Consider the following 18,184-nt stretch of genomic DNA (forward strand, 5'->3'; position numbering starts at 1 on the left):
TATATATATATATATATATGGATGGAAACTGTCTCAATCAGCTCGTTGAGCAGGCAACCATCAACGATGACGACGGCGCACCTCCGGGTCGCAAAGTGGGAGGACTGTCCTACTGCCTCTGACTCTTACTTCGACTCCACAGACAAACCGGTTCAAGATTCTCTTCAGCGGTCGCGCTCGCCGTAAGCGCCAGATCCGAGCCCAGAATGCCAGCAGTCACTCCAAGCTGACCCTGTGGACCCTTCCGATCGAACTTCAACACGAGATCATGAATCACCTCGGCAAGCCATCACGCATCATCCTGGGCCTGACCAGCAAACACTTTGCAGGGTTGAGCCTGCTTTCAAGACTGATCTTACCGATCGGCCTTCCCTGGCCCAATGGCACACTGCGGCACCATACAGCCAACGCTTCACCTAACCCATCTCGGATCGACGCATCCTGAGGTTACTTCTCAGGACCTACTTCTCGCGCAACCGCCGCCTCTGCTGGATCTGCCTCAAGTACACGCCGATCCACGGCCACGCGTGGCACTTTACTGCCCCGCATCAACACCCTCGATGGCAGCCACCTCGACCTCCCGTTCCTCAACGAGAGGCTGGTGAGAAGAGTCTGGGGAGCGCGCAGCGCATAAATCTCAATGGGTTGACCAGCGGTCGTGACCTGGGCAGCTGGCCACTCAGGACCGCTGGGGCCGCGGGCGGGCGGGATACCTACTTCTCGTGCCGCCTCGTTGCTGAGCTGGAGCTGTACAAGCAATAGAAGGGTGCCTGCGTCCTCGTTGGACACGACAGGCCGTGCTGGCACATCGAGTAGATGTGAGAACGATAGATTGATGGTGAAGATTCCTGAGCGAGGACCAGCCATCTGCAATCCCCTGGTTGCATGAACTGAGGGTGACGGTGGTGACGGAGGAGGCTGGTGATGGGGGGTTTCTCGATCCCATATGGCTGATGGAGCAGGGTGGACTTAGCTGCCTAGTGCTTAGGTTGAAGCCTGGAAAGCGCCTAGAGGGCGAGTGGGTGGAGCTTTACTGAGCCTGGACAGAGCCTCAATCAGGTGGCAGTTTGTGCCTCCCGCGCCTATCTGGCGGGGAATCACCAGCGTACTACCCTCAGAGTTGGGCAGGTGGATGCTCCTTGTCCTCCTCGTCCTCCTAGACCTCATCGAGATCTACCTGGAATTGATCTCATCGTGTTTCAGCAGCCAGCCGCACAGGGTGGGCATCACACGAGAGCTCTCAGTGGACCATGTGTCGTCAATTTGAAGGTCAAAACGACTTAGCTGTTGGCGAACAGTTCTTAGGCGTTCACCCAATTCTTTGGGGTTGCAGCTCCGAGACGATGACGCCGCCTGTGATGGCGGTCTCGACTGCATTCAGCATTGCCCTCGGGGATGCAGCCGGCGAAGGGACGAGAAGCGTCGATAGAGATCTTCATTGATATGGCGATTCCCGTGAACACGTCTATTCGTGAAACTTTCTTTCCTCGTCTTCTGCTTCTTCTTCCCTACCTGCCTCCATCCAGCACTTGCTGTCGCCGTCGCCAGCGAAGCGGTCCGGAATGGAGGCAGCTGGACTCGATGCCCGCATCGAGGCACGTCCAGTAGAACGCGCTCATGAACGGGCGCCATTCCGGCAGGACGTTCGCGGACGGCCAATGTTTGGCTGATGGTTCGCTTCCGCGCCGACTTCGTTGCTTTCCTGTGTTGGCGTGAGAGGAGAGAGGGAGGAATAGAGGGAGGGACGATAAGCTCGGAAAAACGAGAAAGGGATCTTGGTAACAGGAGAAGGGGGGAGAAGGGACAGGACACCATCACCAATGGCTACTCCCTTTATACATCCAGGGAGAAGATCACACAAATAGAGAGTCAAGCATGAAAAACCAGTAGGGGGAGAGATCGATCAATGCATGAATGGACATGTCCTCCATCCATCATCCATCCCAGTGCTCAATGACTGTGCATACATAATATAACGTACCTTGCAACCCTGCACCTCGTTCAACTTCCCCACAGCATCCTGATCCTCATCCTTGCCTTCCTCGCCCCCCCGGGTGGCCAGGGCACTCGACACCTTCTCCAGCTTGGGCCACGAGTACCCACAATGCACGGTCCAGCCGGGCGGGTGCGGCGCGCACGCGGTCGAGGACGCCTTGGAGTCGGGTAGCAGGGGAAGGGTTAGAAGATGGATCTGCTGTTGAGGGCAGGGAGAGGGGGAGATGAGTGGTGAGAGGCCCATGATGGGATGTTGGCGTTGGTGTCGGCATGGGTTGAGCTGGTGCTGGTGGCTTTGCCTTCTGATGGGGAGACAGACCCCATGGCTTGCGGGGGCTTTGTGCTCGTGAATTGGGTTCCGCTGCAGTGCTCTTGTGTCGGGGGATATAGGAAGAACAGGATGACCGAGTGACGAGTTTCAAGAAGAGCAACGCCCCTAGGAGAGATCCTACCAGCTTGTCCCACGATCGACGTGGATTCACAACAGATGGTGTCGCACCCTTGCTTCTCCATGCCAGGAGTCCCGCGAGAGGCAGATCGTTCGCTACAGACCATTCGACCGTGTTGATCAGGAACTCTCGGAAGGCCTCGTAATCCGTGGTCTGCAGCGGGGGGGTATTGCGGGCAGGCTCGTCGTTGTTGCGAGATGAATACTGCGACCAAAAACCAAGCCAAGCTCTCTAATCTTGTTGCTTCCTTCTCTCCACCTCGCGAACTTTTGCACGGTTTTGCCGTTCAGCCAAGAGGGGAAAGACCCGGTCGTAGATGAGACTCAGATCGTCAGCACGGAGCTTCTTACTCCCTGGTCCGAAATTCCGGATTGAGATCCTTTTAGCGAGTGTTGTAAGCCTCTCCTTAACGCCGTCGATGTGTTTATCTCTCAGCTCCTCGGCACTCCCGTGCCTATGCCGGCAATCTCCTTGAAGGCCGTCACTGTCACCCGGGCTCCCCGGCCGACAACACCCCATGGGGCGAGTGGCCCCCATGGGGCGAAAGGCGGCCCCCACGAGGCACACACAGAAAGAGATAAATAGGACCTCTATTCTCGCACTGCTGGAGAAGCCCTCAACAGTGCGAGAAGATAAATAGGACCTCTATTCTCGCACTGCTGGAGAAGCCCTCAACAGTGCGAGAAGTCGATGTCTCAAGGACAGCTTTATACAATCAAGATATGTGTTCAACCCTCTGACTCTTCGTCTAACGATCCCACCCAAGGCTCTCTGACATCTAGATCCCCCAGGTCTATCTCCCCATACTCGGCTGGTTGACTGGCTGGCTGCTGGGGAATGAATATCTGCTGGGTTGAGTTATGTGATTACGTGTATGCCTCGGTTAAACTAAGTGCGGAAATATCATGAGTCAACTGCTCCAACTGCGCCCTTTCCCCTTTAGCCAGCACTGCAACGCGCAAAGAAGTCTTTGTCTGCAGCAGACAACTTGACCTCGATCGCCTCATCGCTCCTCGTATAGCGAGCGTGAAAGAGCCATCTCTCCTGAACGGGGCATACGAGGACGCCCAAGCCGGAGAGCCCACTACCCCTCCTCCGATTGTCCATCCGTGACTGCCGGCCGTTCCATGTTTCTACGCCTTCTTACTCTTCCATCAGATCCTCAAGTCCGGAACGAGTTGTGTATCACCTCGGCCTCCGCTATCTTCCCACGATGGCGTGTTGTCAGCCGTAAAAGGCCAGGATTGCAAGAGATATCACAAACTGGCGGAACAGCACGAGAAGGAAGAAGAACGACGAAGGCGAAGGCAAAATCGATCTTCCTTCCGATCGAGCAGCGAGCGCGAGGGGATGAGGCGATCTGGCTCCTACTCAGCAGGAGGAGGAGAGAAGCAAGAGCAGGAAGTGGAGGAGGATCTTAGGACATGAGAATGTTCATTTCACACCTGCACCTGCGTTGCTTGCTCGTTCGCCCGCTCGCTCTCACGCAAGCGAGGAGCCAGACGGAGAAGCAGACGCAATTGACGCAGATGACGCCTTTCTTGCCGAGCGGAGCGGACTCACTGACTCGCTCGCGTTCCAAAATTCAATGAGGATGAGGGAGGGGGCAAGACCAGGTTCAGGCTCAAGCTCAGGCTCACCCAGTCAGCAGCAGCAGCGGCACGGGCGTCGGTGAGAGAGGTGTGTGCTGTATGCTCCCCGGACGTCACACCTCATTCATTCATTCATTTCACATCCGGCAGGACATGTGCGTGTGTATGTGGAATGGAATGCGGCCACTCCATATCAGGCCTCACCACATCAGTATTAGCACCAGCAGTCTGCATATTTTCCCTTGGTTTTTCCTTGACTTGAATTCATGCAACAACATTAACGGCCACACTACAAGTGTCATACTACCTACAGACATGCATAGATGGGCAGCATAGCGCATCATCACCAACCATTATCGACCATCACTAACTATCACGACAGCGGGAATTGATTACTGGGGAAGGAAAGGAAGGGGATGGGATGGATGGATGAATGAGCTGGATGGGAGATTCATGGGAATGGCATGGAAATGGCATGGCAGTTCAGAAATCCCACTGGATGGCGAGATGCATGAAATTGATGGAATGGATGGAGGGATTACGGGAAAGACAATTGCACTCAGGGCACTTAAGGCACTCAGGGTACCCAAAGCATCTGGAGTACTCGGCACTCTGAGGTCGCTCAGGGCACCTAAGGCCTTTAGCCATCGCTATTAACTATCGGTATCAACAGGGCGCTCGGGGGCCTCGGGGCACTCAGAGCACTCAGGTCCATTAACCATCGCCACGCTCAAGAGGTCGCCTTAGGGAGGTCTATACCCCGCCCTACAGCATATTTTAGTTCAGCCCACATCCTGCATCCTGCCCAAACACCCGCTCAACCACCCAAGGCATTCATTTATTGATTCATCCCATTCTCTTCTCCGCTCTCCTCTCCTCATCTCTTCCTCTCTCTGTGTGTGTCTCTTTCTCATCTGTTCTCTTCTCTGCTCTTCCTTCCCGCTGACTGTGCACCAGAACAGAACAGAACGGATGTCGCGCTATGTCCCCCTCCCCGTTGCCGGTCACCCATGCGTCCCCTCTGCCTCTCATCACTGTCATCACCGCCACCACCATCATCCCTGCCTGCTGCCTCCCATCAAGTAAGCAAGCAGGACGAGACGAGACGAGACGAGAGCGCTGCGGCCGATACCGTGCTGCCGGCGGGCGATTGATCAGATGAGATCGGATCATATCAGATCCAATGCGCGCCGCGCCGACAGACTGCGGACGGACGGACGAACGCGATGCCTACCTGCCACCGAGCGAGCGAGCAGAAAGAGACAGACAGACAGACAACTTGCGGATGGATAGATGGATGGATGGATGGATGCTCTTCCTCCTTCCCTCCCACCCACCGCGAAGACCGAGACGAGACTGCACTACGGCCGCGGTTGCCTCACTCCCCTCCCCTTCCCCCGCCCGTCCACCATCCACGCAATCCCCACGCACGAAGTATGTGAGTGACCACCATCGGCGTCCCGGCGGCGTCCCGTCAAACTCGGATGCTGCTGCGATGCAATGGATGCTTGGTTTGATTGATCCCCGTCCGAAGGAGGCAGGACAGAGGATGAATGATCAATTCTGCTGTGGGCAGACGAACAAACAAACAAACATACTCTTGCTTCGGGGAAGGAGCTGATGATTACCAGCATGAGCACATCCATCCATCCATCACACACTTGCTTGCTTTCTTGCCATGTGGACACACACACACACACACACACACACATACACGCCTGAGGACGACCCGACCAGCGTGTGTGCACCAAACAAACAAACAAACAAAAAATTGGTGGTGACGCGGATGCAGATGCAGATACAGAAGAAAGAAAGACTCTTGTCTTGATCTTTAGTCTTTGGTCTCGTCAGACTAGATAAGACCAGATCCAGATCCATCCATCTCCCATGCTGTGCTCTGCTCTGCTCGGCTGCGGCTGCGGAGGGGGGTAAGTATGTAAGTATCCGCTCTGCTATGTTGGGCTGTGTTGGGTTCGGGTTGTTGGATGGATGGAAGATGGATCGGGATCCCAAGCAGAAGCACGCGAGCAAGCAAGAGAGCAGCGGCGGGCACAGCCCAGGCCAGCCTACTACGGGAAGGAAAGAAGCATTCACTCGCTCAATTACTCATTCCGTCCGTCCTCCGGCCGCCCTGACCTGACCTGATGCCTGATGTATGATGTCGTGGAAGATCAATACTAGAGAGGAAACCACGAACAAGTCGAAGATCTTCATTCAGCAATAGAGGAGCGCGGCGAGAAGAGGAGGAGAGAAGGGAGCTAGGCGGGGTACTACTCAATCAGGAGGATGTGAGGACGTTCGGACGTTCATTCCGACGGCTTGTTGCACCATTGTCAATCAAAGCCCACTTCATTCACGCCGGCGACATGCCGATCTGAGTCCTGCCAGAGAACACCGCTTGGGTTCTTGGCTCTACACAGGTCCTCACCGGTGTCAGAACTGTCGTCAAGGAACTTGTTGGCAAACGCTCTCGTGCACGTACAACAGCACCGTCACAACCTCGCCCGAGTACCCCGACTACTGCTCTATTAACACTTGATCCTGGAGTCACCCGCCGAGCTATGCCATTGTGGCCAATACTTACTCTTGGAGTCCTACAGCGAGATAGCAGCGAAGGCTCCTCCAGCAACAATCGCCTCTTTCCTGTCGTCTTACAGCCAGTCCACGGCACTCGCATTACCTTAGACAGGCCCCGAACGCACAAAGGCAAAGAATCGTTCTGGGATCAACTTGAGCCTGCTTGACATCAAACATTTGATAGCTATGGTCCAAGTCACGTCAAGGTCCAACGTGACAGAAACCAAGGTCCGTTTGCACTCGTCCAGTTCGAGGACCAACTTGAGCTTGCCTGTCATTAGACATTGGTGGTTATGGCCCGAACTCCTCAGTGACCAGAGGGATTAGCGAGCATCATTCTCTGCTGCCTACATACATACGTCAAATACTCATCATTGAACTGTTGCCAGCTCCCGGTCGCCCCCGACTACATTCCACCACCTCATCCTCTTGATACCCCAAATCACGTCAAGATCCGATATGACAGGAATCAACCTGTGTTTATATCTCCGGTTCGAGGCGAGCTCTATTGGAGAATGCCCGTATCATCAACCTTCCTGTCTGTTGCACAGAAAGATAAAGACGTCGCCCGCTATAGCTATCGCAGGTGGATATCCGATAGCGACAGGAAGATCTAAGTTATTATGTTCGCCGATGGAATCTCTTGTCCGTGTCGCATTCTTCTCGTGTTTTAATGGGAGAGGAAGGACTATATTTACCTATCTGGTCTCTACAGAAGAGCTTCTATGAGTCTCTTCGTTCCTGATGACGATATGACCATCATATTGTGACAATCCTCAAATCGAGACGTTATGACACCCTTTCTCACCTTCTCTACTGTCACCATCGAGAAACCCGGCAGCTGAGACTTTCTGCACCTGAACAGCATGACCCACCATTCAAATCGAGGCACCTTAGCTTCGCGCTGTCCACGCCCTCTGCTTCGTCGAACCAACCAATCTCATGGGGTATCTGATCTGACAGCACAACTTCCTGTGGTGTGACGGTGGCGGCGGTCCTCCTTAACGATCTCCCCCCCTCGCGTCGAACTGCGGAGATCTCGTCGTGTGAAGCAGCAATCCTCCTCAACGACGTCACCCCTTTCGTCGAACTTCGGAGAGCTCGTGGTATAAAGACAGCAATTCCCCTTCACGATATCGACCGCCTCCCGTCGAACTGCAGATCTCGTGGTGTGACCGCCGGTCCTCCTTAACGGTATCGACCGTGACAGCGCTGGAAGCGTGGACAGCGTGGACCGCGGAAGTGCCAACATTGAATGGGAATCCGTCAGCCCATTGCAGCACCAGCAGCTCCGCACCTCGGCAGTCATCACGGTGCGTCGGAACGAGCTGACTGGACGGCTGTCTGTTAACGCTGTTGTTAGGAGCCGAACCGTGACAGCAGCATATGTTGAGCAGCCGTTGAGAAGATGTGCCGCTGACGCACTGTTTGGGCAATTGAACTTGGTTTGACGATTTTGTTGCACTTGGGCGGCCTCCATGATGAGGACTCAACTTAATCACACCGCTCACATATGCGTCGTTGATTGTTACTCTGTCGGCGTCCGCGAGCAGGATGACACGGTGGGCCTGCGATGGCCCCCATCCTCAGCAGAAAAAGAGTGCGTGAGAGTAGATCACGTTCCATATCTCTCTCGGTAGTTGATGGAAAAGTGCAATACCAGGCTGAAGTGATGTGACGTTGTTGTACTGTGGCATGGTTGTGGCACGGTGCTTGAACGTTTAAAACCGGTATAAGCGCTGCTGATGCATTGTTGGCACTGGGAACCCTTCAAGTAGAACCGATGCAAATGACATGTGCCGGAGGTGTCATATGGTTGCAATGTCGGCATTGGCGCTGCTTTTTCAAAGAACGAGCTCTTCTTACATTGACAATGTATTCATTCCAGACGCAGGGCTAAATGCATAATGGATTAAGGTGCAATAACTGGAAACAGCGGTTTGTCGTCCGTGGCATTGTTCTCAGAATTGAAGCTGCTGGCAGCCAACACAATCTTTTTCGCGATGCCTGCTGTACACTCTGAGTTTCTGACTGGATGTACTATAATGAGGCTCGGGAAGCTTTGCCGCTGCAAATCCCATGCCCTGGAAGCTGCGTGACTCAGAATGCGTGAACGTCTTGTACAGACAGGCAGCTTGTCGACGAGGTCACATCTCCTCAAGCATTCGGGGGTCTGAAGGACGCCAAGCGCAGCTCCGTCTCGTGATGGTTTTCCTTGCGTGCTCCGTGCTGCTGTTGCTGCTGCTGCTGCCCTGGGGCACCGTGCACGACGAGCATTTTGACCAGATTCGTCAGAAGGAACTGGCGCGCCCGACAAAGTTGCTTCTGCGCGTATGGCCGTTTCCGTCTCCGGACAAATAATACTGATATGTGTTCTTCCGCACGAAGAGGTAGGGCTCAAGGCTCAAGCGACAACGACGTTCGGTTCATGCACCAAAGAGTCGCCCCAGGTGTTTGGCGGTCTGTGCTATTCACGAGGCAGACAAGGAGGGGAAGATTGAGCGACTGTGGCTGTGACACGCTCGCGTACAGGATCCCGGGAGGCAGCGAGGAAATCATGCTGGATCTGAGTATGCGACAGAGATTGAAGATGCACAAGGCACTGCGGCATGAAGCTATAAAGGATGGACCGCCGACTTAAGGGATTCCACCAAAGCTATCGCTGAGTTTTGATATCTACATAGCCCTCGCCTTCCGAGGCTCCCATCGCTCCTATCACGCTTCCCTTTATGCTTCCCTTCTTCTTCATCCCTTTCCCCTGCTTCGTCGCCCTCCTCGTTCTCCTCCGCCCCCTCATTCATTTAATCCTCCTCTCCTTCTTCGCGCCCCTCATTCCTTTCGTCGTCCTCTCCTTCTTCGTCACCCGTATCCTCGCTATGGTCCTCGACCGTGAGAGCACCAAACATGACTCTAGACCGTATTCCCTTCGCAACAAATGGGTCGTCGTCGTCATTATCTTCTTCTTGACGCGAGCTTGAAGCCACCGAAACGTAGTCAGCAGCTAATCGATCTCTCGGGCCCTCCGTAGAGGGACGGGGATGCGGGAGTCCGTTGTTAATAAACTCCGTCGCGTCTGTGGGCACCATATTACCGATACGTTGAGCCATCGTAAAGAGGGTGCTAGTTCGAAGGTACTCCCCCGGGCTCGTAAAGGGCTTAATATCCTGGCTGGCGAGAATAGTTTGCCACCACCCCGGAACTTCGCATCTCTGCATGCGGAGTAGGGAAACGACGAAGGCGAAGTAGAGATAGCGCTTTGCTGGGCGGAACTCGGTCTGAAACTGCAGTACCTTCCCATCAATTTCCTCCAGCGTAGAGTCGCCGCGTGGATCTCCAAGGACAAGGACTTTCAACTCGTAAGGTCCCTGACCGGGGACGATAGCGAAGCGACCATCGTTAAAAGCGATTTCCAGTTCGATACCCATAAGTAGGCAGTTCCCTGGGGACATAATATGCCCCGGTGGGCCTCTTTGCTCGCCAAATATGTAGCTGGCCTGGACCTCCCCAATCTTGTAGGGGACAATATGCGCCGCCACGACAACACTGGCGTTTTTGAACCCGCCGCTAATGCAGCACCAGATCAAATCGGGGTTGCTAGGGCAATCGGCTCCGTACGCCTTGATAGCAGTCGTGCGGAACCGGTGCTGTTCGTTGACGTCTCTTAGCTTGAAGAGACTCAGGTTCGCTCGTGATGGAGTCCTCATCCGAGCTAGAAGAGAATCGATATACGCCAAGTCGGATGTACTTTGGCGCTCGAAGCGTATATACGTATCTATCCATATTCCGACGAGAGTGCTAAGTTCATCCCGTAGAACGACCGTATTCTGCTGTAAATCTAGGATTTTTTGGTCAAATCGGGCGGTCTCATTCTTGACTTCAGCCTGCGAGAGGTCGAGAACCCCACGATGGTGGAGGTTGTTGAGTATTTGCATGTGGTGCCTTGCAGACTCGCAGTCGGCATCTAATGCCTCGAGGTAGCTCGTGAGTAACCGTTTCAACTCCGGGCGGATATTTTCTTCGTGCTCATCTCTATCGATCTCTTCGTTTTGATATCGTTTAGCGGACTCTTTGAAAGTCTGCTGGCTAGAGGTCGAAAGTTGTGAAAAATTTATTTTCTTCTCGCTCGCTGACTCGAGTAGAGGTTGGATTTCCGTTTTGAATATCTCCCCGCCGTCCACCTTTTGGACCTGGGCAAGGACTCTAGGACTGAATTGTATCGGGGGAGGTGGATCGACGGATCCCCGTCGTGGAGTCACGAGAGCCTTTCCTTTCCATTTAGGAGTAGGGGGCATTGTCATATTGTAGTGCTAGGAGTTGGCAGAGCTGTCAGGATGTAGTGTTGTGCTGAAGGTCGCAGGAAGGATGTAGTGCTGCTGTCTTGATACGGTGCTGTCTGGATGCAGAGCTGTGAGCAGTAGACAGGACTCTTGGGATACAGTACTGTGAGCAGCAGGCGGAACTGTGAGGAGGGAGACCCAGAATGGTGTGTGGGAAACCGAGAAGTGGATGATGTAGAGACATGAAATGTGATGTTGGGTGTTGAGTCATATTTATGACACACGAAAAAAAGTTTTATGGAAGCTTCTACGTCATACTGCTCCTGATCGTAGGCGGGAGGTCGAGAATTCGGGCTCCGGAGAAGGTCTTGGGGGCTCCGTCGGCTTAAGTTGTGCCCCGAAGCACCCGGCGGAAGCGCCCGTGATTATGTGCCCTGGCCCCTTTGCCACGGCAGCGTTCATCCATCAAGTCAATTCAATCAACTATTTTACACTTTTCGTCTTGCTGGGTTCAGCAGCTTGACGAACGCGTGACCGGTCCTTGGGAAGGTGTAGCATTTGAGGAAAACTATGAGATACCTGTAGAATACCAGAGAGGTGCATTCATGATGGCCAGCTGCCCCCACCGCCTACCTCAAAGACACCACTTAAGCGCTGTTCTGGGTGCCTGTGATGTTTTGTTGCTTGTGGCAATTGTCCCTGCCCAGGACATGTCTCTGGGAAATGTCTAGGCGGCTCCCGTGCCATAATGGGTAGCCAGTAGGTGTCCATTAGGCGTTAGGCACTAGGCACTCACTGAGCACACGTATCGAGCTTCTCCCCCCAATCCGCTACCACGGGTACTGAGCCCCGGGTGCCACCCCCCAGGCAGGTATGTGGCCTACCTGAGTGCCTACAGCTCCCGTCCAGCTTGATGCACCGGTGCACACCATACATAAACCTCCCCCCTCCGACACCCCGAGCCCCCGCCGCCCTTGGAGGGCGCGACCCCGTCCGCCTCCCATGGTTATTTCTGATCTCTGAGCAATTTCCACGCAAATTGGCATGCATTCTTTGTACGGTTGAATTCACCAATCCTTGTGGTGTGCATTCCAGAAGAGGTCCACATTCCGACAGAAGTCAAAAGTGAGCACGGACGGATGTTGAGCTTGGCTGGTTGCATCGACAGGTGCCTCACAGGCTCATCGAAGCATTCGCGTTGCAAGGGATAGCCACTAAAAATCCCCCTCAAGCCTCCCTAATGTCCTTGCATTCCAGGCGTAGATTGGCCCTTGGGTGACCCGGAAGGGATTACCCTTTAGCTCCCACGAGTTCCATTGGTCGAACACTCTTAGGGAAGGGATGGTAACCTAGTTGCCCCCCCGCCTCATTCACTTCCTCGCTGCAATTTTTCCTTTTTTTTTCCCCCGCCAGCACATGATGCTCCTGACACCCTTTCGCTCGCAGGGGATCAGACTCGAGGAGGGAATGTGGCAAGATGCAACGGAATGTGGCAGAGCGTAAAGGACTGGGATGCAAAGAAGCCTCGGTTGAGCTGTTCAAACCCACTGAATGAACTCTCATCTCTGTACTTCGCACTTGACTGACTCTGGATTTGTGCAGACACCGACCTTCTCGATGTGACGTGAACGCATGATATTGATACACGGGCCCCCTTGACGGCTTCCACCCCGTGCTATGATCCATGGAGAATTCAAGCGTCTCGAAAAGTGCAATTAGGGCACTTGAGGGATGGCTGAGTCTCTTTGGCAGCCGAGGGTCACCGACAGCAGTTCCGATGATCGACGTTTGTGCCGCCAGAATCGCATCGCGATAGTCCAACAAGCAATCTGTATAAGAAGCACAGAGTCCGAAGACGTACGCTGAGAGTCTCCAAGTGATCGGCATGGTTTTTGCTGAGCCTGTCTGCAGTGTTGGCGAGATGGTCAGCCAATTCAAGCGCTTCCACGGTTAGCTCCAGAAATTCAGTGTCTCCAGATAGGGCGCTCAGTTTCTTGCCCGGCTCGATGTTAAACACAGGTCCAACTCTCAACACGACAATGCACGCCTTTAGAAACATGAAGCTATACCGGAAGAAAAGGACAAGCTGAGAACCGCCGTTATGAATGGGGATAATGTACGAGACGCAACGGCCGACGCCTTCTCACTTGTACCGCTGACGGAGGACCCCACGACTGTACGGAAGCATATCGCAAAGACCCGACGACCTATGGCATGTGCGACATCCCCATGCATGTGTGGGCCTTCCCATTCGACTCATGGTCCATACTACAACTGAGCCTGCAAAAGTGTCGTTACAGGCACTGCCCTTCCTCGAAACGTGGATATGCTCGATTAAAGGAGCAAGAATGGATGGGCAATCCCACCCCACTCCTGATGACACAGAATGCTCTAGTCAAGGGAGCGGTCGACATGTAGAGGTCGCCAGCGTCGCTGTTTACGTCGGCATAGTTCAAGAACTGCCCGAGCCACAATACAAGCAGGGAAGAGCACGAATAAGTACGATCGGCGTTCCAACCAGGTGGACGATGACGTGAAGGCGTCTCTTCGGCGACGAAGCTGTTCTTTACTTGTCTGGGCCATCTCCGAGACCATGATGATATTGGGCGAGAGGAATGGGCTCGTATCTGGGTCGTGTCTTCCGTATCACTTCGTCTGGGGACGTGGCCACTGCTCCGCCTTTGCCCGTATCGAATGGGTACCACGAAACTCGGAGAACGTGCTCACAGCCTCGTGTGTTTGTGCTTCTTCGGACGCAGACCAGGTTGTATGCAAGCTCGGCCAGCTGCAATGTCTCGGCCATTCATCGGATATGTAACTCAGAATACGCATATCACCATCCCGCTGGATTGACAGGCTTGGATGCAAGAGGGACAGGGGGCCGTGGTGAAGTAAAGTCAAAATCCTTTCGATTCAACGGCACTACATCGTGCTATTGCGTGACTGTCTCACAAGAACAACTCACAGCTTCGGGACATCACCACTGCGCTAGCCATCGGGCGACGAACAAGACCTCAGTGCCCAGCAGCAAGCATATCAATATCAAACGCAAACAATCCCACGCCCAAACTCCACGACGAGACCCCACCACTGCTGTTACCACAATTAGAGAAGGAGAAACGCGAATGCCGTCGATATCGTCTCGGGCTATTATCTTGTCGGAGGCTGGTTGGTATGTCTCAGGCGGCATTGCCGTTAGAGCGAGCCATACAAGATTTGGCATAGCTTCAGACCTTCCAGAAACCCGAAGCGAAAACGAATGGTGCCGTGTTGAGGTCGCTTGCGGGATACCTCCATTCTAACACAATCGGTTATTCCATAGATTCCTTTTCCCTTCTCCCACCTCCTTAACTGACTCGACTCGATTGCCTGAACGACCTGGCGAGGTAAGAGTATCGATACAGCGAACGTAGCTGCCCCTGTGAATATGATATATTCCGTGTCAACTATTTATTAGATCGTTTAGTATTGATATTCTCACTCGAGCTTTGCAACTTACTGGTGTCAGAAGGTGATGTTCCCGTTGTGTCTAGCGCTTTGTCCCCATCAGAGCCGCCATTTTCGTTTTGACTGAACAGGAGGGTTCTGCCCAATTCCGCCAAACCTGGCGACTTGGGGAACAAGAGTCTCGCTAAATGATCGGCGGAGTCGACATCCACCGATATGATACCATCCTCGTGGTTTGTTCGAGGGAACTGCGCACGCACCGTCTGCGTCACTAGTGTCTGACCTTTTTCTTCTTCACGAAAACGAGGTGCCGACCTCTGATTCATGTCGCCCACGCAGGTGCCAAAGACCGTCTCGATCGATCCCGGCTTCGCCGCGTCGTATGCCCATTGGTTTTCGCCGTCTGCGGCAGTAGTCGGTCTCGTACGGAAAGACACTTTTTTTTTTCTTCATTAACACTACCTCGGCGGAAGGGAACATGCAGCGCACCATCTGGAAAGAGAATTGACACCACTTTTCCGAAGTGGGGGTGGTCATAGATTCGATGCTCTTCAGCAATTTTTTCGAAGGCGAGCTTGAGAAGAGGGTGAAGCCGACAATTCGATCTTTCCGGCGGCTTATCAGGCAGTTGAGGGAGATTGCTGGGGCGTTGACAAGACCTGACGCTGAAGATTAGGATGAATGGAAGAAAACCCTCAGGATCAACCTCAAGGACTCTTAGATACACCAGGCTAGCTCTCGCCCGCTCTCTTATATCCCTGTGATCTTTCCGTCGTACCCCTAGTGAAGCTGATCGTCGGATTATATCGTAGTCCTCGCAAATGATGCGGAGTGCCAGTTCCAGCTGGTTCGTAAAACATGCCCGGATTCTCAACCAACTGTGTACGATTCTCCGAAGGTCTTCATAACGCTTGATGAGTCCTGGAGGCATGGCTGGCAAGAAACGGAACGGGACGAAGAAGGAGGATGGGGAAAGGGAAAAGAATGTGAGACTGAGAGAAAGGTCTAGCTGTGGCCGCCGGGAGAAACACGTGGAAGTCACGTGGGCTTGGCAGCGCTGACACATCACCATCGTCATTGGCAAATCCCACCAACCTCGAACCAAATACATAATGGAGTGCTGTCATCCACACCTCCATCCTCTGCCGTTTCTGCCATGTCTACGGAGTAAAGGTTTCGGTGTCCCCCACTCCCGGTACGTCTGCAAACTTTGATACGGCCTCAAGCTTTCTGAGGGACCGGGCCTGCAGGTAACGGGCCCGAGCGCGGAGGTTTGGAGGTGTTCCCGTCGACATCCAGCAGCTCCACAAGGAAGCCAAATCGAGATCAGAACCGGGCACATCAGTTACCAAGATGAGCAGGCGATACGGCGCTCCATATGGCTGCGAGATTCGGCCACGAGGAAGGCGCGAGATTACTGCTCAAAGGTACAGACGAGCAGAGGGCCAATGTTGAGCTACCTGAAAAGGCTTACAGATGGACGCCATTGTTCATTGCTTGTGTCGACCGTCATCTTCCGGGCGTGGAACTGCTCATCAACCATGAAGCTGGTGCCCAGCGTCTGGATCTGTCGGTCTGGAACGCAAAGGAGCACGCAGTTTTGAGAGGACATATCCACATAGCACAGAAGCTTGACAGCGTTATGCCTCAACCCGACACGCCGATCCAGATGTCTCCGTGGCCTCAACATCTCCCCCATTATTCTCATTGCTGACAGAGCAAAAATTCCAATGATCTGGGGTCGAATGGTCAACCCGTTAAGACATCCGAGGCAGGCAAGACGTTTGGCCATCGATATTCGAACACAAGAGCAATCAATAGCATGAGGCTCATGGCCCACCACCCTCGCAAATGGGGCATGGGGAAAGACATTCAACATTAACCCGGGGGAGGCGAATCTCGTTGGAAAGAGTGTTTCCGTGTGGGGTTCACTTTCCACCATGAGCTTCATTTGGTGTTACTTCCGGCTCCCGAAGACGAAGCACAGGCCCGTCGAAGAAATCGATTATATGCCTGAACATTGGGTCACGCCGAGGGACTTTAAGAGGTACAAGGTTGACGAAGATGGCCCGAAGAACGATTTGGCGGAGTGGAGCTCAGACTCGGCCCACTATGAACGTGTGTCCAGATCCATTCCTCCACTCGCGTCGACATTGAGATCCGCCGTCAAGATATCTGTTCTACCACCGTTGACACCAGCATGGCCTCTTCTGGCACATCTCGGCCCCCGACATATCTCACACGAATGACACTCAGGGCACGAAGCCGGACCTGGCAGCCACCTCCAAGGCCAGTATTGGCGCCCTGTTCCTCGGGACGCCTCACAGAGGAAGCGATCCCCTGTTTGGGCTCATGTTAAGACACGGTTTTGGCCCCTCCAGGTTTTGGACTATCCTGTGGCCGTAATGGCTGCCATTTCCATTGGTTCGTCTTTGCTTGCCAGCATCGAGGCCGTATTCATGAGAGATCCCATCAGTAGGATGGAGGTCTCCTCGTTCTTTGAAGAGCACCCGAGACAGATGGACTGAATGACCATCCCACCTCAAATTGTACAATGCCTGCGATACTCACTCTTTTCTCCGCCCTTCCTTGTCTCGCTCGTGCCCTTGGAAACTGCACAATGTGCATTGTTTTCCTTTTCTCTTCTTCTTAGCCTTGAAAGCCTGCCTTCATTTACGAACAGAAAATGAACCGCTCAACAGCTCGTTGATCAGAAGGCCGCGACGATCGGCTACAAGGGCGAACGAAAACTTACTCGCTGGGCTTCTTACTACGATGTGACATGGGTGATCAGTGCCTCGGGCCCGCGGTACAAAGCGACTGGCCAGTGCTATCTTTCAGATACTGGATAACTACCAGAAATTTCTGAACTAATCGAACTATCTGACATTGGGGCTCAGCCGAGCGTCGCTTCGGCCATGGCGCAAGATACAATCAGCCTCATCGGGCCATTTGTGCTTTTGGAACAGATGGTAGGTGGTGTAGCTGTGGCCACAACATCAGCATCATGTTCTCCAGGTGATGCGACCTCCGACAACTGATTCATTGGACATGCGGTGGCATGAGGAACAGTTCCATCCCTACATGCATCCCCTCAGCATCTCGGTAAGCAGAAAGTAATTACTAGCGTTGCTCATCACACCCTCGGCCTCGTCGAATGGTTTTGGTCGTACGAGTCTGTGGCCCTGCGGCGGAGGACCCGAAGTGAGGCATTTCTGGGACTCGAAGGGGGAAATTGCGCCGTGAAACGTCCCCCAGTCGCCCATGGCTCGACGACTTGACCATAAGGGTACGTTCCTTTCTGCTCCGGCGCTGCCGACGTCCCAAGTGCCCAAGCGCAGGTGAGCATGAATCAAATTTCGATGGCGAAACTGGCATGAACCGCGCTTGGGATCGCTTCCGTCAGGGTTTTGGAAGAGTTTCTGCAAATAACTAGCCAACCTAGTAACAAGGAGGATAAATTTGAGGAGAGGAAAGAAGAAGAAGGGAGAGTCGTTTTCTCGCTCCTTATATCATACGCCCTGAGTAAGGGGGTTTCCGATCTTGTCTCTCCCCATTGCTCCCTTGTCTCTGCTCCTTGCGCATATCGTTCCTCTCTTGTGTCGTGCTCCCTTGCGTACGTAGGTTCTCAACCGAACCTTCTCCTGGGTTCAACCCATCACAGCTTCGACTCGATCGAACGGCCGCCTTAGACGACGGGCGTTCTCTGGGGGGCGGGCAGCAATAACTCGACAGGCGACCGTGTCGAGATCTGCGCGCTTGGACACGGGCTCATCGATGCAGAGCTCGTGGTGGTTACGGTCGACGCACCTTGGGCAGGGGTGTTGTTGATCAGGAGGCTGCTGGG

General features: G+C 53.8%; 4 protein-coding genes across 4 annotated transcripts; 2 read left to right on the forward strand and 2 right to left on the reverse strand.

Moving 5' to 3' along the window:
- Nucleotides 1-447: 447 nt before the first annotated feature.
- On the reverse strand, nucleotides 448-867 carry AYL99_11706 (hypothetical protein; the record flags this gene model as incomplete). Its single annotated transcript, XM_018843211.1, has 1 exon — nucleotides 448-867. The coding sequence occupies one exon, from the start codon at nucleotides 865-867 to the stop codon at nucleotides 448-450; it is 420 nt and encodes a 139-aa protein (XP_018687538.1).
- An 8,547-nt stretch (nucleotides 868-9,414) lies between these two features.
- AYL99_11707 (hypothetical protein) lies at nucleotides 9,415-10,905 on the reverse strand (the record flags this gene model as incomplete). The annotated part of the gene is made up of 1 exon (XM_018843212.1): nucleotides 9,415-10,905. One exon carries the CDS (start codon nucleotides 10,903-10,905, stop codon nucleotides 9,415-9,417), a length of 1,491 nt encoding a protein of 496 aa, XP_018687539.1.
- Nucleotides 10,906-15,715: 4,810 nt separating this feature from the next.
- On the forward strand, nucleotides 15,716-16,051 carry AYL99_11708 (hypothetical protein; the record flags this gene model as incomplete). The annotated part of the gene is made up of 1 exon (XM_018843213.1): nucleotides 15,716-16,051. The coding sequence occupies one exon, from the start codon at nucleotides 15,716-15,718 to the stop codon at nucleotides 16,049-16,051; it is 336 nt and encodes a 111-aa protein (XP_018687540.1).
- A 226-nt stretch (nucleotides 16,052-16,277) lies between these two features.
- Nucleotides 16,278-16,586, forward strand: AYL99_11709 (hypothetical protein; the record flags this gene model as incomplete). The annotated part of the gene is made up of 1 exon (XM_018843214.1): nucleotides 16,278-16,586. One exon carries the CDS (start codon nucleotides 16,278-16,280, stop codon nucleotides 16,584-16,586), a length of 309 nt encoding a protein of 102 aa, XP_018687541.1.
- Nucleotides 16,587-18,184: the final 1,598 nt, after the last annotated feature.

Source organism: Fonsecaea erecta (assembly GCF_001651985.1).
Source record: "Fonsecaea erecta strain CBS 125763 chromosome Unknown Scaff15, whole genome shotgun sequence".
Classification (NCBI taxonomy): Eukaryota; Fungi; Ascomycota; class Eurotiomycetes; order Chaetothyriales; family Herpotrichiellaceae; genus Fonsecaea; species Fonsecaea erecta.